This window comes from Cibotium barometz, chromosome 42 (genome assembly GCF_041138505.1).
Source record: "Cibotium barometz isolate CiBa-2024 chromosome 42, ASM4113850v1, whole genome shotgun sequence".
Classification (NCBI taxonomy): domain Eukaryota; kingdom Viridiplantae; phylum Streptophyta; class Polypodiopsida; order Cyatheales; family Cibotiaceae; genus Cibotium; species Cibotium barometz.
Genome location: NC_141087.1, coordinates 452,539 through 465,038, shown reverse-complemented (window position 1 = coordinate 465,038; position 12,500 = coordinate 452,539). Strand labels below are relative to the sequence as shown.

At 41.4% G+C, this 12,500-nt stretch overlaps 2 protein-coding genes across 2 annotated transcripts in view; one reads left to right on the top strand and one right to left on the bottom strand.

The window, feature by feature from the left end:
• The first annotated feature begins 1,800 nt into the window (after positions 1-1,800).
• LOC147614018 (uncharacterized) lies at positions 1,801-7,464 on the top strand. Its single transcript, XM_086780377.1, has 2 exons — positions 1,801-2,000; positions 5,782-7,464. The coding sequence occupies exon 2, from the start codon at positions 6,911-6,913 to the stop codon at positions 7,451-7,453; it is 543 nt and encodes a 180-aa protein (XP_086636503.1). The 5' UTR covers positions 1,801-2,000; positions 5,782-6,910; the 3' UTR covers positions 7,454-7,464.
• Positions 7,465-7,538: 74 nt separating this feature from the next.
• LOC147614017 (uncharacterized) overlaps positions 7,539-12,500 on the bottom strand; it is a 5,516-nt gene continuing 554 nt past the window's right edge. The window contains exons 2-5 of the mRNA XM_086780376.1: positions 11,542-12,500; positions 11,070-11,446; positions 9,169-9,746; positions 7,539-8,932 (exon numbers count right to left, since the gene is read on the bottom strand). The exon at positions 11,542-12,500 is cut by the window's right edge and continues 21 nt beyond it. Coding sequence (XP_086636502.1) covers positions 8,511-8,932; positions 9,169-9,334 — 588 coding nt within the window. The 5' untranslated portion in view covers positions 9,335-9,746; positions 11,070-11,446; positions 11,542-12,500 and the 3' untranslated portion in view covers positions 7,539-8,510. The remainder of the gene's footprint in view (positions 8,933-9,168; positions 9,747-11,069; positions 11,447-11,541) is intronic.

Genomic DNA, 12,500 nt, shown 5'->3' with positions numbered 1-12,500 from the left:
TCTGAATCAATTAATGATGTAAGTTACTACCAATTAATAGACTTCACATGCACAATAATATCAAATTATAAAAGCCTATAATGGTATGATGAAGCCCATGTGATGGCATAAGCTATGGAAATGTATGGGTGCATGCTATTAAGATATTCATGTGTGGCCACTCAATCATGCATATGATATTTACTAACTAGACATAGCACGTATAGTAGCTTGAGCTAAGCCAAAGTCAAAGTTATCTACCTAAGGGCAATGGTCAAAAGGTTAAACTTTGAATCAATTAATGATGTAAGTTACTACCAATGCTAATTTATATTCACCTAGATTGACAAGTAAAAAGTCATAATTTATAGCATCACAACCCAACCATCGTATCAACAATGTCACACAATGAAAATAAAGTTCATGATAAATAAAAGTAGGAAAAAGTATACCTGATCCCGCATGGAGGTCTCTTTGGTGTGCCAATGAATCTGCAAAAATAGACACAAAACAAACTATGCATCCTAATCTAAGTTCTTAAACTTGGATCGCCAGAGGAAAAAACCCATTGGGAAAAAAATACATGTGTTGTACGTACATGGGTGTGTCTACTTCTAGTGCACTATAGTAGCATCCCAAGTGCACTATAGGAGCATCCCAAGTGCGATCCAGTGCATCTAAAAGTCATGTGAAAGAGAGCTCTCTCCATGTAGGATGACTACAATTTCCGAGCTCTCTCAAATATGGTCAAGGGTTGAGTAGATCTAGGCTGCTCCATCTGAGTGGTAGGGTCTGAAATGCAAGTAGTGGACCTAGATAAAACATCAACCTCTAATCCTATGGTCTGTGGACTCAGTAGCAATGTGGTGGTCTGTGCTTGACCCTTGCCTAGCTCTGAAGCAATCGTATGGCCTAGAGAAGCCTCAAATGAGCTGTGGCTAGAATCAACGTGTGGTGGAAGAGTGATACGGCTCTTCGGTAGCCAAATTTTCAATATCTTCAGACGCCCATCCAATGCATCTTGAGCTTTCTTATAATTTGTTCATGAAACTTGGGCGGCTCTAGGATGCACTGGCTCATGTCGTAACCTCTCTAGTGTTCATCTTTGTGGTGCACGTGTAGGTGCTGTACATCGAGGATGTGCAGGTCAAGGTGGTACACATTTAGGTGGTGCATGTCTCTCTCATGGGGGCGTCTGGGAACTACATGTGAGCATGGATGCTCTGGGTGTGCTAGTGCTCGTGGCCTAGGAACCCAAACTCAAAAAAACTATTGTACATGAAAACATATCTCTCTAAATTCGTAAGTGCATAATATTTAGGTATGTATGCATACATACATACATACATAAATACATATTGGATGTATACTTACATGTATGTATACATGGGTATATCCATGCATACAATACATATATTCATATAGGATACTATAGATATACATGTGTATGCATGCATACATACATATATACATACATGCATACATACGGGTGAAAGCATGTTACCGTGTCACTGAATATACTGTCCCGGCGGACAATGCTAGTTACTTGTGCTTGTTAGTATTTTTTGAAAACCAAAGAGCATGTCAAGTTTGAATTTAAAATGTCCAAAAAACAATAATATTTGTTCCCTCCCGTGTGGGGTGTGGCCCCAAGCCACTCTTTTCAGTTATTGAAGACGACGTGGGGTGCTGGTCCCTGGAGTCTCTCTCTCTCTCCCCCTCAGGTAGCACGTTGCTTACCCTGTTCCCCTCTCTCTCTCTCTCTCTCTCTCTCTCTCTCTCTCTCTCGCTCTCGTTGTTGGTTCTTTGCACCATTTTAAGCTTCCTCATCTGTGCAGAACTTGTGAGGAAGGCAAGACATTTGCTCGGTGGGGCATCAATCCATGTGTTTGCTTCGCAGATGAGTTGTCAAAGCTGAGCTCTTTCCCTCGCTCTGGCACAGACCTAAAAATATGGAGAACCAGCAGACTACATTATTGCCACTAGCTCCAATGCTGGAAATGGAGGCACGCATTATGATGGTAAGCAAATCAAGTCATGTGGGTGAAATATTGTGTAATTAGAATTTTTGCTTTCTCAAATCCAGTATTATGATGGTAAGCAAATCAAATCTAGATTTGATGCCTCACTGACTTGGTTCTTGCAATATTGTTTAGTAAATGTTTCGCATTTTGATGATGCACATGATTTGGATCATGCATAGGATACAAGGTATCTTATGCTCCCAGAAATGCTTCTATTCTTTCACGATTTTGTGTTGTCTCCAATTAGCTGGTCCAGATTTTGAGTGTGATTATAGATCTCGGATCCGAAGAGGTAGGGTGTTTGAGAACGATATACCATGTGATTATAGATCTCGGATCCGAAGAGGTAGGGTGTTTGAGAACGATACCATGTGAATGCTATAACATAGTTAATTCATGAATGTTGTACACAAAGATTCAGAGATTCAGAGACGAGTCACAGGTAGCTGTAATGATTATTATTCTTCGCTTATCTTTAGTGGTGTCACATAGGTGCTACAGAGGTGGGCACCGTTACGCATTGGGGTGTCTCTTCCGTGAGACATGCAATATTTATTGTTATGATATTTAATTATTACTCTACGCTGTCAATTATTGCATGTTTGACATTACAACATCAAGTATTCACAGCTATTCATTTAAGTGTCCGTTTATCACTCTCCTATTCACTAGAAATCATAGCTCCACAGAGACAAGGCCGATCAAAATTCTGTCACCACAGATATTTTTTAAATATACCAAAGAAAATTCCTATGGAGTTAGAATTTTCATACTTGGTGTCACTGTCTGTAAGATTAGGAAACCTCATTGGGATGCGCCTCCTCTACAGAAACTTCCTGCGTATCAGGCCTTGGACCCTTAGCCATCTCTTGCACACTTTATAAGAAGACCTAGTATTCTTATAAGCACCCCCATCGCCTAATCAAAATAAAGTTATACATGATGTTTCTTGCTTGGTTAATTAATGAATTCGATTTTTTCATCGTTATTAGCCCCTATTCAAAGAGTTAATTAATTCGTAAAATTCTTCTTATTTTGCCTAATGAAAATGTTGTGTGTCAAAAGAAGGCCACCATCGTTGTGTAATCTAATGTTGGACATTGCAATCGTTGGAAAAATGGAAATTCCCCAACCCATTAGCGGAGACATCGGGTAAGCTCTGCGGCAAATGCGCTGCAGCAAAGTGAAGCCGATGTGTTCTCTTACAGGTCCTTTCTGAAGCAGCTAGGTCCAACATATACTGGCTACAGCACCCTCTTTCTCCTTCCTGCATCTGCACTCGCACGTCATGCAGAAGTTCGCTTCTCTATGGATGCACGTTCTCTGCAAATTGGCATGTGCCAGGCGTTTCAAAGCAGTGAGCCTGCTACGTAGCAAAAGGGGTGCCTTTCCTTGCACACATGAGAGATGGCGAGAGATGCCTCTGAAACACAGCGTTGAAGCGGTGAGGAAAAGATGACGGAAACCGAAAAAACTGCAATGTGTACGTGGTACGCGACGTTTAATTGGTGTCGTAATAACGTTTAGATTAAGGTTCCACCTTAATAAAATAAAGTTATACACGATGTCTCTTGCTTGGTTAATTAATGAATTCGATTTTTTCATCGTTATTATCCCCTATTTATGCACGTTTAATAGTCCTCAGCATAAAGCAGAAGGGAGCCATTACAGACAATGAATCACAACTACTAGGATCCAGCTCTTTCTGTTACCTCAGGAAATATAAAGGAGACAGAAAGCGTAAACAGCGGGATTTTCGACGGCTGAAAGTTGAGCGAGGACATCATGACGTCGACGACGAGGAGAAAAATAAAATCTCCCTTGAGATTATGAGAGCTTTCAAGAGCAAGACTGAAGGTTTCAGTATAGAGGCAAAGTGGGAAATCTGGAGTCTTGTTGCTCAACATCCGCTTGTTTGGGGAATCCATATTCAGTCTCTAGAGGAGGAGGTTGCTGTGCAGAGTGCAATTGTCTCCAATGTCCGCAACACATTGGCTACTGTCAAGCAGCCACGTTCAAACGAGGAGTTGTTTTTTAAGAATGTAGCATTGCAGATGATGTTGAATTCAAAGCAAAACTTGCCTATTTCAAAATTCTCCACGGTCCTAAAAGTCAGCTCTCGCATCTTGTACAAGGCGAAATCACAGCGGGCGAAGCATGGTGTCGATGCTCGATTGTTTTCATTGGCCGCATGTCACAGGAAACACTGTCATAGCCCTATCACAGATGAAATTAAGGAATTGGTTTACACATTTTGGAGAGAGGAGACTCGCGTTTCACCCAACAAGAAGGATGTTTGTCGAAAGAGAGTGGGGAGGAAAAGCTACATAAAACACCCTATGCACCTCCTAGACGAGTCTCAGGTGATCAATGAAATACTTGTGCCATAACTTATGAATTCTATGTGTTGCATCTGTAGTGCATAATACCTTGTATATGCTTATCAATAGCATACTCATCTATAGATTGATGCTAGTAACCACACCATCCATAATACTCATAATGCTTGTTAACATACTAAGAAAGATAGGTAGCATACCAAACACACTATATGCTGTGGTCAGCATACTGTGTAAGATGGTTAGCACTATCTCTGCTAGTAGGCATACTAGGTGTGATGTTTAGCCAACGGTGTATGGTACTTACCACAACATTTAATATGCTTACCTAGCATGCAGAATATGCTGTTTAACACAAAGTTTATGCTAGTTAGCATTCCCAGTATGCTGGCTATGTTGTTTAACATAATGAGTATGCTACCTACCATGCCTATAATCTACAGGTAGCATGCAGAGTATGCTGGTTAACACAATATGTATGCTAATTAAGACCCTTTATGCTAGTTAATATACTTTGTGTGCTCACTAGCATTCTGAGTATGCTGTTTAACACAAGGTTTATGCTAGTTAGCATTCCTACCATGCTGGGTATGCTCTTTAGCATAAGGATTATGCTAGTTAGCATATCTAGTGATCATTAGGAGTATGCTGGTTAGCAAAATATGTATGCCATTTTAACACCCTTTATGTTAGCATACCTAATGTGCAAACTAGCATGCCCAAATGTTGTTTGAATACTTTGGGCATTGATATTCTTTAGTAGCCTACTAAATATTGATATGTCCAATGTATTTATGCCAAATTTATCATTGTCTATATCACACATGTACCCTATGTAAACATTGCAATCTTCACTTTCAGGCATGCTTACATTGTAGTCTTCACTTTTAGGCATAATGGGTATGCTAGCTACCTTTCTTAGTATGCTAGCTATGATGATGGGTAACTTGGTTAGCACATTTTATGCTAGTTAGCATACCTAGTATGCTAATAATCATAGTGGGTATGCTAAACTACATAACTGGTATGCTAATCAGCACACCTATTATGCTTGTTAGCATTGAAGATAGAACCTAGTCCATGCTAGTTAGCATACCTTCTATTCTTCTCGTCACACATTCTATGTGGTTTAGCATACCTTATAAGCTAAAATACACGCTGATTGTGCTTGTTAGCACAACTAGTATGGTAGCTAGCATCCTGGGTATGCTGATTAAAACATTATCGAGGCTATTTAGCACACATTGTATGCTAGTTAGCACATGCTATGCTATTTACATATGCATGTTGGCACATTGAGTATGCTAGTTAGCATACCTATTATGCTAATGAAAACACTATATGCCTGTCAACATACCCCACCGTTACGTGCATGTCGTGATGTTGAATGTGCTATTTAACACTCCAATTTGTTTTTATGAACATGTTGGATATTGCAGGTTGCGCTCTACCACAAATTCAAAGAAAAACATCTAGATTAAAAGATTGGCATGAGAATGTTTGAGATGTTGAAGCCATTCTTTTGCAGACGGCTGAAGGATAGATACACATGCTGTTGTGAATACCATGTGCAGATGTCCTTTTTAAAGGACGCATTGAACCACATGTGCTCTCATGCTTTTGGGCTGCATGATACAGGTTGCAACTGTGTATGCAGTATCTGTGCCACAGGCGAGAACGTTAGCAGAGGCTGCTTGGCTTCACATCACACGTTCAAAGGTATCACACAGATGTGGGAGTCCGTTCTCTGTTCGAAGCCAGCAGATGCAGTTTTCCATAGAAGGGAATGCGTGATGGGAGACTGTAAGATATGTGGAGTCAAGAGGTTAGAATTTTGTTGTTTGGAGACAGCACAGCCAGGTAAGAGTATTGATGTGAAAGTGTTTGGGTATGTAGAAGCAAAAGACAAGCATGGAAACAGTAAAAAAAGGAAAGATCTTCTGCATAAACAAATGCAATGCTGGCAGTTTCTTCAACTCTTGTGAAGACCAAGTTGAAGATGTTTACATCCCTCATAACTATGTAGCTTGATGGCAAGGACAACAATTCAAGGATTGTCTACTTTTCAGATGATGTAGTTGTCTCAGTTGTTGATTTTGCCAAGAATTATGCCTTCAAGGAGCAAAATGAGATTCAATCAATGCATTGGCACTAACACTCTCACCCCCAAGGAGGTACTGGCACCTTACCCATCTCCAACACGGCACTCTCAAGAGGTATGGATCAGGGCCCGGCAAGGGCGAGCACGATGGTGCAGGAGCAGTTGTGAAAAGAACCTTGATCCATGAACAACTAAAACCTAATGGAGCTATATTGAGGTGTGCAGCAGATGTGGTTGGTTATTGCCAAGCCACCCTTTTGTAGGTAGCACTTGCATCACATCCTTTAAAAGAAGGGAATGTGCCCGTGTGTTCTGGGAGGTTAAAGAGGGAGATGTGAACAGGGATGTCAGGTGGAATTTTGCCAGTGTGGCAAAATCGTGCTCTCTGCATGCTTTCCGTTGGTCACAACCTGTAGGATCCAACTACCCTTGCAATAAGAAACCTGGCATGCTTTTGTGATGCATGCATGCATGGAAGGTGGAATCGCTGCATCAATAAAGCTCACGTGCAGGCTTGGGATTATCATATTCTATTGCCAGCACCTGATGAGGTTGTGGCGGATTCTGAGCCAACAAAGGAAGTTCCGACAGAGGAAGTCATTGGCTATGATGACTTCACATGCGAAGGTCATCATGATATGTTGAGTAGCGCTTTATGTGTTGGCGATACATTTGCTGTCAATCCAGATGCTTCAACTAATGCCAAGGATGTGGATTTCTACCTGGTCAAGTGTGTTGCAATAGCAAAGGTGAAGGTGGAGAAGGGGTACATCGATGAATGGAGCAATGTAATTGACAGAGGCACATATGTTGTGCAAGGATTGTATTACAAGCAATTGGATGCATACACCTTCAAGCTAGACCACAAGCAGCCAATCGTCCACCTACTTTCACATCTAGTGCGATGTATCAAAATACCTATGGAGCACATCCCAAGGAGAAGGCAGGTGTACACAATCACCCCAGAAAGCTATGAAGCAATTTGTAATAGCATGCCCTTCAGCTTTTGAGTTGTAACCATTGAATTTTGAATATACTTCTTTGCTACAAATAATGCAGTTTTGCCATAAAGTTAGTTCTATCTCTTGTGCGCACTTTGTATACATGGCTATGGTGTTTATCAGAGCGAGTAGCAAAAACATTGTTTGTTGGTTACAACTAGCAATGCTCGATATGCTACCGTTGCATTCATATAATGTTTGAAAAGACCAAAAAGTACGCCAACAGTGCACAATGTGTGGCCCCTTAAAATACAATAGTACAAAATTTGATCCTTGCTATCTCAAATGAAAGTGAGAATAGGCATGGACATTGCAATGGCAATCTCATGGTGGCTGATAATTACAATTTCATATCATAGTACATGATGTTACGATTTTGCCGAGAATCTCCCACTTCCAGGGTGCTTATACGTGCGCTTTTGCCCCTCTCTTTTGCTGGGCCTCTGGTTTGTGCATTTGCCTTTCTACTTCAAGTTGTTGCTGCCTTTCAGCTTCAAGTTGTTACTGCCTTTCGCGCTCATGCCTTTCAGCTTCTTTATCAGCCTCCCTTTGTCTCCGATGGATGTTTTCCCTCAGCTTGGCCTCATATTTTGCTTGCTCATCTAATGCCACCTTGCTGAGGACTGCATCAAAAAATGGGTCTGGGCCAATATCAAACCCATTGTCAGCAGCTGTATATGCGAAATGATCCTCCGATTGCAGCCATAGAAACAGCCAGGGAGCCAAAGTGTCCATCAGGAACTGTTGCCACTGTTGAACAGTCTGGTCCTTTAACTTGGGAGTAATAAGCCAAACAGGGTTCTGGCACACACTTTGTACTTACTATCATCAATAATCAGAGTGTCTTTGGGCTCAAACTGCGTAAAGCCCCTCCAACACACACTCAAGTTTTTGAAGAATATAGGCTTGCTACACATCATCCAAGGCGGTTCACCACAATGCACCTGTGAAAGAACCCTTGCCATCCTTGCCCGCTGCGTTTTGAATACTGTATCTAATATGCCATTTACTTTCCACCGCCGGTTGGTGCTCCATATAAACACATGGAAAAACTGGAGGCACCAATCTAGAAAGCTGTGGGACTATCTTTGCGACAAAATACATACTGCCTATCTTGCATATAGTACTTTATCATTTCACTTGCATATGGAGGGGGAATTTCACCATGCTCTGACTCCACAACTTGAACCAACAGGCCATTCAAATCAAGAATCAGAGTGCGCTTCTCATCTGCCAACAGCTTTGGCACCCATATTGGGTCTAGAAGCGGATACCACTCTGCGTAAATAACTTCCCCCGAGTGATGAACAAAATTCAAGTACTCATAAATTTGTTGAACATGTTTAAGGTAGCGTTCTTCGCGCTTCTCAATCCTTTCTTTTTCTCGTCTTATCTTTCTGGCCTTGGCGATATGCCACTTTCTTGCCTTTCTCAAGGCAATGGCAAAATTCAAGTCATGCAAAGCAATTAGTTGTAGTTTCTCTTCCCCTGCGACAAAGTAAAGGTATAGAATAAGGACATCATAAAGGACAAGCAAAAAATATTGAACTGTTGCACAGAGACATCATTTTGACAAAGGGGTTTCTCCATTCTAAATATTCAGAAAGATACATCCTGCAAAATGTGCAGCTTGCTAGCAGTACAAAATTTGGGCAAAAGAGAAAACAGAGAACAAGTTCAGCAGAGTTTCTTGCAAGCTTGTAAGCGAATGGCTTTCTTTTCACCTTTGGTTGGTTTGGTTATGTCATCTTGGGTGCTCTTTGGGGCAACACAAGTGTCCCCTCTAGGCTCTTCCAGAATCTGTTCCAAGCCACCTTTCCTCTTCATCTTCACTTTGTTCACAAAACCCAGGAGAGGGCTGTCATCATTGGCATCTTGTACACTCTGCATGCCGTCGGTCCTCTCACAGATTCCTCTTGCGCACTCCTGACTATTTCCTCTGAAGCACTTATCTCATCAGCATGCTGCGGGGTCACATTTACCCCTTCATGCATTCTATCATCATCCTCATCCGTTTCTTTGCTGTCTTTAGCACCCCCAGGCAATTTTGCATGCTGCGGTGTCACATTTACCCTTTCATGCATAGCGTCCAAGTCATCCACCTCAACGTTGCAGCCCTTCTCTTCTTCTATCCTCTCATGCATTCTATCCAGGTCATCCACCTCAACACTGCAGCCCTTCTCTTTTGCTATCCTTTCATGCATTCTATCCAGGTCATCCACCTCAACATTGCAGGCCTTCTCTTCTTCTATCCTTTGCTTGACATGTTTCTTGTCACCCGCACTTCTTGCAACATCCAAACCTGTGAATTTCTTATAGACGTTAGTTAGCATATCCAAATTGATAGTTAAAATGCAAAGCTGAATTGTTAACACTACAATTAGCATACTAAAGATGCTGGTGAGCATGGAATGTGTGTAGTTAGTATACCAAATTATACTAGTTAGCATACAATCTTGATTAGCATACATACTGTGCTAACTAGCATATAGACAATGCTCACAAGCATATATAGCATAACTAGCATGTATGCTAACTAGCATACAGACTATGTTGATAGGCATACATAGCATAATAAGAATGTATGCTAGTCAGCATAGTGGATATGCTAACTAACATAGTCTGTATGCTAACCAGCGTACACAGGTTGCTAGCCACCATACCCACTATGCTAATTAGCATATCCTGGCATGCTAACTACCATATATAGTATAATTAACTAGTAATGCTGTGTATGGTAGTTAGGATTGTGTATATGCTAATTAGCATTCATATTATGCTAGTTATGCATACTGTGTATGCTAATTAGCATACCCACAATGCTAACTAGCATGACTATGCTGACTAACATGTATGCTGACTAGCATACATTGTAGAAAATATGCTAGTTAGCATAGTGAGCTGGCACAAACAATATGCTAGCCACATACACACTATGCTAGCTAACATATAGGCTATATTGACTAGCATACACAATAGCATGTATGCTAGTCAAAGCATAGTGGATATGCTAACTAGCATACACATTTTGCTATAGCATACACATTTTGCTATAGCCACCATTCCCAGTATGCTAACTAGCATACAGACTATGCTAACTAGCATACATAGAATAATTAGCATGTATGCTGACTAGCATACACAGTAGCATGTATGCTACCTAACATAGCTGAGTATTCTAGCTAGCATACACAATATTATGTATGATAGCTACCATACATAATATTATGTATGATAGCTACCATACACAATAGCATGTATGCTAGTCAGCATAGTGGATACGCTAACTAGCATACACCGTTTGCTAGCCACCACTCCCAGTATGCTAACTAGCATACAGACTATGCTGACTAGCATACATAGAATAATTAGCATGTATACTAGCTAACATAGTATTCTAGCTAGCATACACAATACCATGTATGATAGCTACCATATACAATAGCATGCACAATACCATGTATGGTAACTAGCTTGTATGCTAGCTAACATAATTGAGTATGCAAGCTAGCAAACACAATATCATGTATGCTAACTAACATACACAATATGCTAATTAGAATACCAATATTTTCTTGTTATTGTGGTTAAATAATTAAAATGCTGCCATTTATGATTATCTTACCTGAGATTGGTGTGATTGGATGTCCTTGCCCTGTGAGCTTGTAACAGTATTCTGTTGGTATCCTCTACTAGCAGGTGTGAGGGCTCTACATTCTGTCCCCAGGGAGCATGCAACAGCAATATACAGAAGATGGTAGGTATGCCCACAGAGCATCTTGACTGTGGCACTGATTTCCTGTACCTCTACTGGCAGACCACAGCCAGTACACAGGTTGCTCATCGTCCCATTGCATACCCCTCCTATACTTTTCGTAAAAGTTCCCATACCTAAATTACAGAGGGGAGGAAGGAGCCTTGTAGCATGTTGCTTATATGCATCAGGAGCTGCAGTTGATGTTCACAGGCGTTCACTTTCGCTTCCATAACCTCCACATTAATCTACAAACCAAATAAAAGAGAAGCATGGTAAGTACATAGGTTAGTTGTGCACATTCCAAACATAAGGTGGAAGCACAAAAGTCACAAACACTTACACGATGACAAGTTATCTCATATTCAACATCAATTGAAGTGTCCTCATTGTGTGGAAACCCCAAACCATCTAGTGTCTCAATTCTTACTTTTAGCTCTATTTCCCTCTTTACATCCACATTGTGGCTCTGTAGTAAACTCTGCAACTCATCATCAGCATCACGAAGCTTCTGTCTCATAGCAAGCACAACTGGGCTTACTCTAGCATTGCTTGCTTGGACAACTTTCGCAGCTTCGACGAACTCCTGTTCTGCAGTCTCACGAGATGCTGTTTAGCGTCTTGGAGTTGTTTAGCTTCGACGAACTCCTGTTCTGCAGTCACGAGATGCTATTTTCTGAGATGATCATCGGCAACCTTAATGTGCTGCAAATTCTCAATGCCAAAGTATGATAGGCTTTCAGCCCCTTGGTGAGTGCTGTGGTGAGAGAGGGGTGTCGCCTTGGTAGCGTTGGAAATATTCGTGGTGGCGGCTCGGCCCAAGAGGTCCTCCTTCATTTCAGCAGACCCTTCCTCGGTCTTTTGACACAAATTGTGCACCCTCCACCTTTGGACATGGGCCTCATAGTATCCCTTTTCTTGGAGGTCGTGCAAATGCTGGACAGCAAATTCAGCCCAATTGAACTGCATGGCTGAACCACTTGCAATTGTCGCCGAACTGTATTCCTTAACAAACCCCTTCGCGAGACGAATGCAGAGTTGATCTCCATGTTGGTTGGGGGTTTCTGGTACACCCTGTAGTGCAGCTGTATCACTTGGTCATACATATCACTCCGTATGCAGCTGCATTTAATGCGATATATCGATTGCAAACCTTCGACTCTTTAAACACACTGCACCACTCCACATCAGTGATCTGCTCCCACCTCACCAGTTTGGCATTGGCACCAGCCATGGAGAGGCCATGAACAAGATTGAAATCTTCTACTGTAATACAGAATTTTTGCTGAACTGGGATGTCAA